The 14946-nt window shown below is 39.5% G+C and overlaps 2 protein-coding genes across 10 annotated transcripts in view; one reads left to right on the forward strand and one right to left on the reverse strand.

Moving 5' to 3' along the window:
• The window catches only part of pard3ab (par-3 family cell polarity regulator alpha, b), a 327405-nt gene that overhangs the window by 275133 nt on the left and 37326 nt on the right, over positions 1 to 14946 (reverse strand). The gene's annotated exons all lie outside the window — the stretch shown is intronic.
• On the forward strand, positions 3085 to 3852 carry LOC124870594 (protein Ycf2-like). The gene is made up of 2 exons (XM_047369397.1): positions 3085 to 3320; positions 3446 to 3852. Exons 1-2 carry the CDS (start codon positions 3156 to 3158, stop codon positions 3785 to 3787), a joined length of 507 nt encoding a protein of 168 aa, XP_047225353.1. The 5' UTR covers positions 3085 to 3155; the 3' UTR covers positions 3788 to 3852.

Consider the following 14946-nt stretch of genomic DNA (forward strand, 5'->3'; position numbering starts at 1 on the left):
AAGTTATTTTACTAAATTCAGAACATAACCGGACTGGATTATCCTTCTTTGAAACCGTAAACCAGACCAGGCTTTAAAAAGATCTATTTTTGCAGCGAGAAGTGCCAAAATTGACTAGATCTGACATGTTTCCTATAAATATTATTTAAATCTTTACCACTAGGATACACCAGTTGCATTATAATCTGATCTGGGGCCTTCCCATTCTAGCCCTTCATTCCCCATTTCTGTTATGTTTCTGCACATAGGAATCATGTTTGGGTTTGGTTGACTGGATCATAACATGACATACTCAACAGCGTTTGCAAAAAACAGCTGCAGAATATGTCGGAAATGTTTTACATCCAAGTGTAAAATTGCATCATGTAGCAGTTCATACATGTTAAGGATTCATTCTACGTGTGTTTATATCTGCCTCTTGTGTGACTGGTGACATTTAGGAAACTGAGGTCAATTTTAAAACCCTGATCTCAAAAACCAAAAATGATCAGATATAAATTAGCGTAAAAAGTCATTCATTTCTCAGAAATGTTGATTTTATTTTTCTTAAAATAAAGAAGGACTAAAGTCCAGCAAAATAAAGGTTTTCCTGTCCTCATTTTTATTTTTTCCATACTTATGCTCATGCATAAGCATGCAAAAGCATTCATAGCCCTTGAACTTTTTTTTGTAACATTTTATCACATTAAAACCACAAAGTTTGTGTTTTTATTGGATTTTATGTAAAAATAGACAATTATGAAGTGGAAGCAAAATTATACAGGATTTTATGACCTTTATAAATTAGCTGAGATTGAATTACACACAGGTGACCTCTGTAGGTTATCTGGTGCAATCAAATTCCATAATTTTCGAGGCTTGAAAACTTAAAAAGGAACCCCATGCATCATGTACTATGCATAATAATCCTAATTTACTAGAAATAAAAGTGAAAAAAATTTATTTAAAATAGAAATGGCCCCTAAATGTCAAATCAGCATGCTCAGTGAATACAAAACGTTTTAAGAACGGGTCTTTTATACAAGAGCAAACAAGAAGGAGAAAGAAAGAAAGAAAAGGTTGCATTGATGTTTCTCCTTGCAGTTTTCTGTGAGCTGGAACCCAGACCATCACGCTTGTTGAGGCAGATGTTGTGTTTCCTCACAGCTTGTGTCATCAGTGCAGATTCTTGGGATTTCAAGCTGATGGAGCTCAGTGTAAAAAGCTGAACTCCGACCGTTTTAATGTAAAGAAGCTTTATTGAGTCGCATTTTAAACGGTTGAAAGACGAGACTTTTAATGCATCCAGAAGTAAAAGCTGCAGATAAAAAAATGAAATTAAGGAGAAAAAGTCTGCCTTAAAACAAGCAAAGTTGAAGCGACAATCTTTTTCTATACAACGAATCCCACTATTGTCTTTTATTTGCAACACATCATAAAGATCTGGGTCTCCTGCCACATTGTGTGTTATATCTTTTATGAAGCTTAGTCCATTTATAGGGCCACATCAAACAGTGTGTAAATATGCATGTGTGTGTGTATGAGTGTCATTCTGTGGGGCCACGTTTATCATGCAAAAATAGCTCACAGCAAATTCCCACGACCAACTGCAAACAGGGGAGGCATGGTAAACAAGTTAAATATCCTGACAGAGATGGAATAACACATCCCACCTGGAGAACACAGATTTATTTGATGGGTAAATGATCGACGTCACATCTCCTAGTTAAAGAACAAACAACAGCATATCCACATTCTCGCTCCCTCGCCTGCGTAGCAGATAGAGATTTACACGACAGCCCTCATCTGAGGGGGACACTAAACGAGGAAGGACAGATCTGGAGCTGGATCACAGAAGCCATCGCCTATTGTAGCGCTCATCTGTCCGACAGCAGGCCTGGAAGGAGGCCAAAGGCGGCGCTGTGAGAGTCGGCGGGAAGCTCGGCTTCTGATTCAACACAGACGAGCCGGCCTGCGGAGCTCGCTGTATAAAAACAAAGACCAAGCAGCATTACAAAGTCTGTGATTAAAATGTACCATCTACTGTACAACGAGTGCAGGCTTAAAACAGACAAATTATCTTGAGTCAACTAATTCTAACAAAATATAGTTCACAGCTATGAAAACAGATGAAGTTAAACTAAACAAAATTCATAACAAGTGGCAAATATGACTTAAAATAAGTCAAAATATGAGGAAGTTGGTTCATCTCAGTTCCTTCAAATTTTTCATGAAGGACTCCCATAGTTTCTACGCTTTTAGCCCATTTCAAAATATAAAAGTTAAAATTTTTCATCAATTTATGGAAGATATTTTCTACAGGGGTTGACATATTGAACCTACAAAAACCACAGACTGACGCAAAGGATGGGGCAAAAGGAGGAAGGAAACTAGGGTGCAGTAAAGGTGAAGCGAGAGGAAGGACACAAGATGGGAGAACCCAATGAAGGAAGGCCAGGAGGAGGGATGAGACAAGGTGTAGAGGGATAAAGGAATGACAAGGTAGGATGAAAGAAAGGACATAAGGAAGTGAAAGACAACTTTTAGTCATTACGATAGGGTCCAAATATTTTTCCATACTATGACTTTCTTATTTCAGACTTATCCAGGCCTGGAAAAACACAAATTCCATACTTTCCCAGACTGCCTCGGAGAGTAAAAGTTAATATCTGGCTTTAACTGCAGCGTTTATGTGCAGAACGTCGTGTAGGGAGGTTCTAATATCCCGCACATTGTTTATTTTCTATGTGAGTCGCGTCGAATCGAGTAGGATGTTCAAACAAACAATTCTGAGCTATGGTCTTATTTTCTGGTTTATCTGCCACTCAGTATTTTAACCAAACTACACTAAACACGTAACATTCTTTGGTAAAGCGGCTTCTGCAACATTACACTCCATCTAGGAATCAACCGGAGAGGTAACAACATCTATGAGAGCTTTATGGAAGCTGTATGCACTATGGAAACCTCCTCTGCCGTAGGCTTTTCATTCAAAAATAAATAAAACATATGCTTGAGAACACCCGACGGCACAACAGAACGATCCCTGATTTAAAGCACAACAGCGTTTCCGAGCACAGTAAACACAGCAGAGACGTGGCAACAGGAATTCTGACCCATTCTGGTGAGCCTCAGAAGCTGAAAGGGTCCATAAACACAAAAACACAAAGAGCAAAATGTCTGTGGAAGACCAGAACCCGGACCTGCAGTCAGATGAGAGTGACAACGAGGCTGAGCAGAATCCTGACCCTGAAAACATTGAGGAAGATCTTTGCAACCTTTTCAACAATCTCACTTTATTTCGACACATTTACAGAAACAATGTAATAATTGACACTGAGGTAAGTCAAGAAAAGATTATTCTTCATGGTGGCAACGTTTACTCCATCTTCAGCTAGTGGCTTAGCTCTTATTATGAAACAAATACGTGTGAGTAACCCTTAGTTACGTCGTTCTTCGCCCACAGCAGGCGACTGAAGCTGCAGCACAACATGTCAGGTACATTTTAGAGGTGTTTGAACATGTGTTAGAGAGCTCTTCAGAAGAAGACGAGATGAGCTCTGACCGTGAGGAAGAGGAGATGAGCTCTGACCGCGAGGAAGAGGAGATGAGCTCTGACAGCGAGGAAGACGAACTTCTCAGAACCTTACAGGAGATTTCTGAGCTTTTGGGAGATCTGTTCTCGACGTCGTCTTCCAGTGAGGAGGACGGCGACGGGGAGGTGGCAGCAAACCGGGACGAAGAGAACAACTTACAGGAAGAAGAAAACCAGATGAGAAGCTATGAGCAACAATCCAGTGAAACCTAATGAGGAAAAGTGCTGGCACTTTTAAGTAAAATCTATTAAATGAAGGGAAACCCATTTATATTTGATATAAGGCTTATTTAATGTTGTAGTTCTTGGTCATACATTTTAGAGTATTGTTATTAGGACCATGCATTGTGTGCGTTATTACCCTGATGGGGTTACTGGTAGGAAGGTGCTTTAAGAAGGATCTACATTAAAAGGTTAATAGACATCTTTATTTGTCTTTGCAGAACTGCATTATGAGGAACATCTGAAACATTTACAGGTTTTATGTGGAAATTAACTAGCCTTATCTAACATCCCCACTGCTGAAAGCCTCATCTGGAGATGGACGTTGTGGCTGTCCTTCCATGGTGTCACTCACCAGATGTTAGGACTATTAGGGTTTTAACTCTGCGGTCTGCAGTGCCAGCAGATTCATTATTTTGATGTTTTGGTTTTAATTAATTTATAATTCTATAGCCAATAAAGACACTACAATTATTTTACCCTCAACTGCAAATGATGCAACAGTTCAGTTAATCATCACACCTTGGGGTTGCGCTAATTGTGCAACTCTTTCAATAAGGTACGAAAGATAATAGACGTTTGTTGTGGAGGAGGAACTTTAGTACCAGCTGTTCGTTTTTACCTGGCTTACCAGGTAAAAACGAACACAATGAGGCGTGCTGAGAGGTGAAGGGTGGACAACAGACCATTGGTTGATCAAGGTCTACAGTTGATATGCAGGATAAAACCTCCCCACAGCTTTACCAGGCTAATTATGTCCCTTTGATAACTATCATCATTTTGTACGTCTAATAGCAGCGTTTCTGGATCCATCCAGACATACTTGCGAAGGCAACCCTTCCATCGAGATGATGAAGGATTTCTGCAATGAAATGCATATCCTAATGAAGTGTTGCATTTCTGCATAAAATCTGAAACAGTACTGAAGGTACTGGTACTACTGCCCCACAACTCACTAAAAAACAAGACCAAAAAGTCTTCAAACTGTGTAGGTTGATCCATGAAGTACAAGGAAAATGCTTTAAATGGCAGTCAGTAAATCAGTCCTCTGACCCTGCTCGCTGAGGTCAGAATAGGGTCTTAATTGACCCGTAAAAACCTCTAATTTAATTAAATCTCATTGCCCACGCTACCATCTGTTGCTTCTTAGCAAATGGTCGAAGCACATTTATTATTTAGTAGTGTCTTTATGAATGTGGGTTGAAGCTTCTGGCTTAAATATTTACCTGAAAAAAGGTTAAATGTATAGCTGGTTGCGCTGCATTAACCTAACTATGCTAACATGAATGATTGAAGTTTCTTTTGGTTTATTTAAAACTTGCAGCTGATTTTTCAGTCACCAAAAGCCTCTCCCTGATTCACACAACAAAGTAAAAACAGCAACCTTAAAGCAGGGAGTCAGTGTTTTGTCAAATCAAGCCAGTATGAAATATAAACTATCAGAGCTGTGTTGAAGCCTGTAGACGGCTGAGGCTCCCAGAAGGTGCTTTGTTTTTGTTATAATCTCCACCATTAGGCAGGACTGGTTAAAAAGCCACAGGTTATAGCTATAAATGTTTCATTCAACCCAGCTCTACCCTCCGTCAAGCTGCAATTTATCTTCCGTCATTTTCTCCACCCTGCACTCTACGAAAGTCTTGACCTATTCCAGCTTTAAAAAGCATCTTCGCTGCTAAGTTCTGGCTGGCTACAACCATGTTGTGAAGCATCAGTGCAGCTTTAATGAAGATCAGATTTACTTTAATTTCAAGCAGTTGAGCGTGACACTATTTTAATGCTCTCCCCAGCGACTTGCGTTGCTAAGAAATGCATTTTGCAGCAGCCTTCTCCCCTCCTCCCTCCTCGATTTAGAAAGATGTCTCTGGGAACTCAAAAGATCTGAGGGAATAATTAAGTAATTGTAGATTTAGGGTTTAGAGCAGCGAGGGATTTGGTTTAAGCCCAACCAGAAGGAGAAACTGGGATGAAGACAATTAAAGACAATGAGATATGAACGAAGACAATCTCATTGTAATTAAAAAAACACAACCCGATACAATCGGTGTCGATGGATGTCGTATCCTCACAGCAGCCAACACTAATAAGCTATGGATTAGGAACACACAGCAGGCTTACTGTCACCCGAGCATGCTGAACTGTTTGTGTGTGTCCATGTACAGCCTGCAGAAGGGCTTACATGACCCTGACTATCTGCAACAGGAATTACACTTGAGATTTGGATGCCTCCATTTATCTCATTTACACAACAGCGTGCACTAACAATGGTTTCCACTCAGACACTGCAGCCTCAGTTTCTGGGGCGACGTCACAATTCATTTATTCTATAATTTAAACCTGCCCTTTTCTTAGGACTGATTTGTGAGTAGTTGTAAATAATCAGTGTTTTACAAGCAAAGAACAACAGTGAGAGCTTTTTCTATCAGTGGGAAAACCAAACTAATGGATGCAAAACAAAACAACAAACATTTACCTTAAACAGGATACACACTAAGCCAGATTCTGCTGGAGGGTTCTTCCTGTTAAAGGGGAGTCCTGAACAGCTTTTCGTTTTTCATCAAGTGCCTTGAGACAACCGTTGTGGCGCTATAACTGAGCTGAATTGTGTTAAAATTAATCTGATTTTGTTCACCTTTTTTTAAATCTCATTTCTTCCTTCCACTCAACATTCCAATAATATGTTTGATATAGCAGTTTAAAAAGTCTGCTTCAGACTGCTTTGACAACTTTGACCAGTTTTATGACTACCTGTGATTATGTAAGCCACAATAACATTTTGAGATTCATTTTATTTTAAGTTTTTACATAATACCCAAATCTTCAGAGAAAGAGAATTTTAAGCCAGAATCACTGAAATTTACCAGAAAATAATTCTTGAGATATAATCAGTGACTTACTTATTCATTGAGATAAGGTGAAGTCAGGGGGTCAAACTTTATGGTTTAACTATCTTTGTCACATAATTCAGATTTACCCTTTAACCGAGCTATAGTCCCTTAACAAACAACTTGAGGTGTATACAAACAGCAGGGTTCAACAGTACACATGATGTGAGCAGCCTAATCAAAGCTAGACTGAGGAGGGAAACCAAAGATCCTTTTCATAGAACCATAACAACAACAGTTTGAAGAATTTGAAACTGCAAAATGTCATAAGAATGTTACAAAATCTGTTACAAATGACAGACGCGCATACTGGAAGGATGCACAAAGTGTCTGTAATAAAATAAATTTTATTTCCTGACAAGCCTCGTGCTTTGTTTGCTGTGGTAACAAGTCAGGCGCCACAAACAAAGTCACTTTACAACTAGAGGTACCTTTAATTTGTGACGAATCAGCAGGAAGGGCGCCAAGCTCGCTGAAAATCTGATTTGGTTGGAAAGAACATCAACCTCTGCAGAGGTCTCCACTTTGCATAAAGTTAACTTTTCAAAAGAATGTATTTTTTCCCCTCCATATTCCAAACATTCCTCTCCCGTTTAAATCCTGGAGTGGGATCCTAGGACCAGCCTGTTCACATACAGTCTGTCTGGAATAAAAAGGAGAAGTAAGGAAATTTTGAACAAGGTTTCTCAATTATTTACATGTATTTTTTTCATGCATCTCATTTAATTCACTAGATATTCGCCATCTCTTCTAATAAACTCAACACCAGACAAAATAATATCTTCATGTCGGAATGAAACATTCAACACAAGTGAAAACAAACCCCCTCTGTGGTGGTGCACTTTCACTCATTTCCTCCAACTTGTTCCCACTGCGAGAGTTAGATCAGGGTCAATGTCCTCAGGTCACAACACTATCACTCACTCCTTTGTCCTTATATTGAACCAGTCTACCTTCCCTAATGCTGAACCCATTTCTCTGAGAAACTGAGGCGGAGGGAGAATAGAACCAGACACAGAAATCAGAGACAAACCACTGGCAAAAAGCAAACAGCCTAATGGCAACAACGGGGGACATGGAACAATGTCGCCATTCAGAGAAACTCTTATCTGATCTGAGCAAGCCAGAGCTTGACAAGTTAACATATTACCCTCTAGAAATAGTCAAAATTACAGCATTTGGAAGTAGATATTAAACTGAGGCAGGTAGGATAAGTCTGCAGATTTTATTCAGCACATTAAACATTTAAAAACACTAAACAGCAGGCGTTTCTGTTGCAGCATTGAAGATTGATGGATTAGGGGTTAGTGAATGGGAATTTATTACAAGGTACACAGATTAAAAAAGATAAAACGGAAGGTTGTGGAGAATGCAGAAGATTGCACACTGTGCATTAAGGAGTGAGCCTGCAGCCTGATCAACTTTATGAATAATGAAGAGTCACACAGAAGCTTCATGAGTTCAACTTTCCGTCTGTGCAAGAAAAACAGGAGCAGCCCGAGAGAACAGAGGAGTACAGAAAGAGACGGAAGGACGGATAAGGTGGTCTGCTGGGCTGAACGAGAACTTCGTCTTCAGAGGAGAGTGAAAAAATAAACTTGGGTCCTGCACAGTTATGCACCTTTTACATTGCTAATGCATAGTTTAGTTTCGCATGGTCTTGCAACATCAGACCACAAAGCAGTGCATCGTTTTCATTTTAGTCTCTGTAGATTTCAGCTTCAGACTCTGGTTTCATTTCTGCGCAACATAAACATCCATTAGCTCTAGATGAACTGTGCAGTCAACATTAAACATTAAAACACGTGGCTAGAAAAATGTCTGCAGGTGCTACATTTTGATTGCTTTGTAATGCAACATATGCGCAAGGAAAAACACTGCAACTGGCAAACATGATGCTAACTGTAGAGGAGGAATGGATGAATATATACAATGTGTCGTCTCTTTAGTTTCGTTTATGCTCAACTGACTCATGACTAATGGCAGTGGAGTACGGCAGCATAGAAGTCCCATGGAGGACATTAATGACTGAATCCAGTGAGAATCATACTTTCTATTGATTCTAAGCAGACCCGGAGTAAAACCAATCAGGATCAACATGACCATCATTACTTCCTGCATGTCACCACATTGACCTTGACACAGGTTGCTGTTTAACCTACACATCCTGAAAAATCAATAGGATGCGAGGAAATATTTTCCCAGCAAACACCAGTGAAAGAAGATAAAGGATGAGTCTCACATCAACTCTTCCCCATCCAGCCCGGTTAGCTCCCTGGTTTAAATCTTTACCCAAAGACAAGCTCCTCTGTCACTCTGCTTTACTGGTCAGGACTTCAGCCACATAAACAACATGTAGCTTGTTCCAAAAGGAAAATATTTAAATTCTCAGCAACTAAATCCGTTGTAAGCTTGCTCATTGCACCTCAGAAGGGTTAAAGGTAATATACATCAGTTCCACAAAATTTGTTTAAAATACTATTCTCATCAGGGATGATAAAACAGCAGAGAAAATGTCCAACCCTGGAAAAGTCTGACTCATTTATCTTAGTTTATCACATGACCAACATAAAAAACATAAAACAGCATAAAAATATACTTTATATCAGCTGTTCTTCATTAAGCTGATGCTATGCTTACTTTAAAAAAAAGCATAAAAACTACAATAAATTAGAAAAAGGAAAAACAAAGCTGAGGTGCTTGAACAAAACCAGACAATCTGAACCTTTCTTACTGTGATTTAGCAAAAGACAGAAACAACTAATCTGGAAAATTAAAAAATGAATGAATGAATGAATGAATGGAGAGCATATAATTCTAAAAAAAAAAAAAAAAAAAAAAAGCTTCCCCACAGAATGATGCAGCCACCATCTTGCTTCAAAGTGTTTCTCAGGGAGATGTTGCCCGTCACAAATACGGGTTTTCATGCAGGTTCATATTTGGTCTCATCTTACCAGAGAACCTTCTTCCTCATGAATTGTGGCAAACTGCATACAGGATTTCTCATGGCTTTCCTCCTCAAACTCTTTCATAAAGGGACGATTTATGGAGAGTACAACTAGTCGTTCTGTCAACAGATTCTTCCACCTGAGCAGCACATCTCTGCAGCTCCTCTACACTTACCATGAATATCTGGGCTGCTTTTTGGGACCTCCTTGCACAACCTGTCAATCTAGATGGATCCTCTCAATTTCTGGATAATGAATTGAGCTTGGAGATATTGTTTTATAACCTAACCTTTTGGTTACCTAACTTTTCCACATCTTTCCCCCTGACCTGTCGGGTGTGGTCTTTGGTCTTCATGATGCTGTTTGCTTATTAATGTTCTCTAAGAAACCTTTGAGGTCAGAAACATTACAGGTGGATTTATAAAACACCACACACATATGGACCATTTCCTAAATAGGCAACGTCTGAGGGGTAATGGTTGAACTGGATTTTATTTAGGGGTATCAAGGGGTATTTAGGGCCTGAATATAAATCCAGGGTGCGTTATTTGTTGGCCTATTACATGAAATCCCAATAAAATATACTAATACCATGATTTTATCAGTACAGAAAAATGTGAGCTGTAAAAATTACAACACACCTGTAACACACCATCAACAGTTTTTACAATTAATGTGAAGATTTTAATTGTTTTAGAGAATTTTGCTTTCAGCCTGAGAAAAACTCACTGAAACTGTCAGTCGCTTAGAAAACAGGGAGGAAAATGTAAGACTCATGCCATAGTGTCATCTGAGGTTGCACTTAGACAAGACTATCATCTCCACAGCTTCCCAGACCTCCCCTAATCCTCAAACACATGTTCAAATAAGCTGTCTATATGTGCCTCAACTTTAACTCCTGCAAAATATACTGAGCAGAAGGTCAAGGCCAATATGCAGCGACCATCTTGATTCTATACCAGTTTCAGACAAATACTGAGGTCACATGAGTTTACTTTGACTTATATACCCAAATATGCTGCAGTAAACCTCAACAGAAGAAGAAAATGGAAGAGATTGATCCCAGAGTTGCTGTATTCCTCACCAGAGCGGGAAAAAAAACTACAAAAGCTGGTAATGAATAAATATAGAGAGCAGCAACAGGAGACGGGGCTGCAGAGACATCAGGGATCAGTTACCTGAAGTTCAACAGAGACACCAAATCCTCCCAGAGTGATCAACTCAAAACTGGTTTCAACCAGAAGAATTCAATCAAACCGATTAGTTTTCTATAGTGTTTACACAGATTATAGAGGAGAAACAAACCACTGTTTAAACACAAAGCCGTGTCTAAATGAGTCAGAAAGATTGATATGCCTCCCCTTGACCTGGTAACAGTTCTGTGTCAAACACAGTCCTGAACGTTTTTTTTTTCTGATTCGTGCCTCTGGGGTTGTTCTTGGTTCTTGTCTTCTGCTGGACTTTTGACAACATTAAGCCAATAATTTTGGGCCTCATTAGAGCCTCATTGCTCTAACAGATGCACCAATCAGTTGACCAGAGACCAGAATCACCCAATCTTCCCACACACTTTGTCCAAACATTGACTCCGACCACAGTGTTTTACCACAGCTGGAGAGTACAGAGCCGGCACTGAAACCACCATGAATCATCCTTTCATTCCTGCAATAATCCAATATGTGCATGAAAACATGATATAAAACAGAAGAAATAACGGTAAAACAGAAGTGTTTCTATTCTATGGAGACACCACCAACAAAATAAAGGATAGACAAAGAATACAGGACAGCACTAAGAATCTAACAACTTCAACAACCGAGTATCTTCTTCAGAGAGCACAGGAGTTTCTGTACATTACCCACAACGCCTTGCAGATGTATTCCTACCTAGACGTATTCCTATCACTGGAACAAGTTCACATTTTGTCCCGTTAGAACCACAAACATCACTGATTTTATTGGGATTTTACGTAGTAGACCAACGCAAACTAGTGCATACCCGTAAAGTCAAAGGATCCATGGCTTTAGATGTTTTTTTTTTTTTTTCAAACGAGTCAAGCGTGTCATGCATTTGAATGAAGCTCCCCTTATTAAGCAAGTCTTTAGTGTCCAACAGGCTGTTTCTGCAAAGACTAGCAATTTGGGCATTGTCTGTGTCCGGTGTGAGCATCTGCTGCCATCAGACTGTCCACCTGGCTATTTATTACATTAGCATGAAAAATGCAACATGAAGTATACATTTGCCAAATATTAATGTACTCCAAACAGTATTGTACACACTGATATTGCGATGATGATACATTTCCGACACGTTGTCCAGTCTTCCCTGTGGCAAACTGTTTATCATGACTTAATCTGGCTTTCTTCTTGCCATTCTTCTACTAAGGTCTGATTCTCAGTGTGCAACTCTCTCCTACCAGAGTTGTGGGTCTCTGCAGCTCCTCCAGAGTTACCATGGACATCTTGGCTGCTTTACTGATTATTGCTCTCCTTGTTCACTCTGTCACTTTCAGCAGACATCCATGATTTGGTAGGACTGCAGTTATGCCCCACTCTTTCCATTTTCAGATGATGGATCAAACAGAGCTCCATGATATATTCCATGCTTGAAATACTGTTTTATCACCTAAACCTGCTTTAAAATTCTCCACAACTTCCTCCTTGACCCATCTGCTGTGCTTACTGGTCTTTATGATGCTGAGGCCTTTAAAAGCAGCTGGATGTATACTGAGGGTAAATTACACTAGACTTTTGAAAATCATTCTCTTTCCATATTACATAGCCTATTTGTGTTAGGCTGTCACATATAACCCCAATAAAAAAAACATTTATGTCTGAGGTTGTTGTGTGATAGTATGTGACTATGTGCAAAGGGCATGAATACATTTGCAAGGATCTGTACACTTTCTGCTTTCTTCAAAGAGAAACCTTAACATTTGCAAGACAAAAACCCAGATACCTCGCCTCATGTATCAGGAATAAATGTGCACTTACGTGTATGAAGTTTTGTTTCTGTTCTTTTGCAGAGTAGTGGAGTTGCATGCATGCACTTGAATTTAAACTTTTGCATGAGATCTTGAAAGGAGGGGACACATGCTGCAACACAATAACCTGGTTTCTAACTTCAGTGATAGAGTGGATCGCATTACAAGCAGCGGCTCTGGTTATAGACACCGTGGTGGGGCAACAACAAACCACACACGCTGAACTGAGTGAGAAATTATAACAATTCCCAAGCTGCAAGAAGAAGCTAGCTCGATCTGCATTTATAGGCCACGTTCTGGCAGTTGTGAATCTGGTAGACTTAAGCATTAATACCACAGCTGAGTCTCGAGGCTGTTTTTCAAGAGTCAACGTCTCCAAGATTAACACCAACCGAAACCATCAACTCGACAAGCGACAAGACAGAAAGAAAAAGTACATCATCACTGAGCTCTGAACTGCCCAGATATGAAGATACAAAAAGGTATTAAAGTGACGGCACAAGAATGTCAGACATGGAGGACTGATGAAACAGAAATGAATGCAGCCAACAGGTGCAGGCAGCTGACTCAGATCAAAAGAACAATGCAGGGAGCCTGGACATAGTAAAGCCGTCAGGCAGGCAGGCAGCAATCACAGCTGAGAGGTCACAGTGCCTCGTCTGCGACACATACCAGAGGCTTCTGCAAATTAAAATCCTTCATTTTAATATTTACAACCATAGACGAGGCAAAACTGTGTGTTCCCCTGAGCTGCCCTGTCACAGGCAATCCCATCTCCACCTTCTGAATGAACAAAGCCAACTGTGGTCACAAATCCGTCAAATTGCAGAAAGACCGGAGGCGGTCCTCACATCACTGCAATTGATTGCACAGAGTAGACAATCTTGCGGTTCCAGTAGTGTTGTTTCTAGAAGAATGTGACTGCAGGACATCCTGTCTGTCAGAGGTGGAAGTGTGGCAGAATAAAACTACCAGTTTCTTCCCCTTACTTCCCAATAAATAAAGGACCAATTAAGGCCTTGACGAATAAATTTCCAGTAAATCTAAAACGCTTCTAAACTTGTACAAAATATCAGCCATGGTTACAGAAGGTCTGTGTGTCTGTATGATGTTTGATTACACCATACATAGATAACATGGTTCCCCTAATCATGTTTAACTTTGCTTGATGGCCACCAGCATTTTTACAGTGTCTTAGTTCACTCACTCACACACACACACACACACACACACACACACCTCTAAGGGTGTTTTGATGCCTAATGAGTTGATGATTTTATTTTATTGACTGGTAGTTCAGTTTCTTTTCACACAAACCTGCTACTAGGAGAACCAGATGTAAGCTAGGAGAAAACAGTGAACAGTTCGAGAGTTCGATTGGAACTGGACCAAGACCACCTCACCCAAACGGTCTCAGTATGGTTGATCGGGTCCGCACCCTAGTGAGATTGCTGTGTTCACATCTACACCAACTAAAGCAGAGTTTGTACTAAATAGACTGAACACAGGTGTTTTTGGACAATATTTCAGTTTGAGCAATATCTGGATATAATTATTTATTCATGTCTAGTTTTATCTTAGATAAATTTTGAATTTATTCTTTTAACTCTCTCTTTAAGGGAGAGTTAAAAGCATCCTGACCAAAGAATCATCTTAAAGACTAATGTACCCAGTTCTTTTACTGGAACGGCTGGTTTTACACAACAACCTTAGCTACAGTTCCTAAATTCTCATAGAAAGGTCACAGTAGATATTTTACAGCCACCATTTACATAACTGTCAGATGTTTTGCTTTTTTATTTATTTTTTTTAAATCATTCATTCTTGTTTTGTGTTTATTTTTTTTCGTTTGGTTAAATAAACCACATGGAGCTGCATGTGCTTTGAATGTTTCATGTAAATCCCGTTTGGAATTAAGAAATAGGACACAAAACCATGGTGAATAAACAATGTTTGAAAGCATTGACGCATAACGCAATTTTTGCAGAGGTAAAAAGTTAGATTTTTTTATGCCAAATTTATTGTTTTTATCCATTTCTAAATCCATTTTCTTGCCTTTTCTAAAAACCTTTTATGACGATATATAGTGCGTTTGTAGATAATGTTTCAAAATCATTAAAATATTAATTTATATGTAGTTTCTGTAAATTAAACACAAAGCAATCAGAGATGGAGGTAGAAAAAAAAAAGTGTATTAAGTATTTTTTTTTTTTTAAGAATTTGTTCGGCACTAGAGGCCTTTATTTTTGACAGTAGGCAGACAGGAAGGAGGGGCAAAGAGAGGGGGAGACATTTGGCAAAGGTCGCCGGGTCCGGGACTCGAACCCACAACGGCCA

Source organism: Girardinichthys multiradiatus, chromosome 6, assembly GCF_021462225.1.
Source record: "Girardinichthys multiradiatus isolate DD_20200921_A chromosome 6, DD_fGirMul_XY1, whole genome shotgun sequence".
Lineage (NCBI taxonomy): Eukaryota > Metazoa > Chordata > Actinopteri > Cyprinodontiformes > Goodeidae > Girardinichthys > Girardinichthys multiradiatus.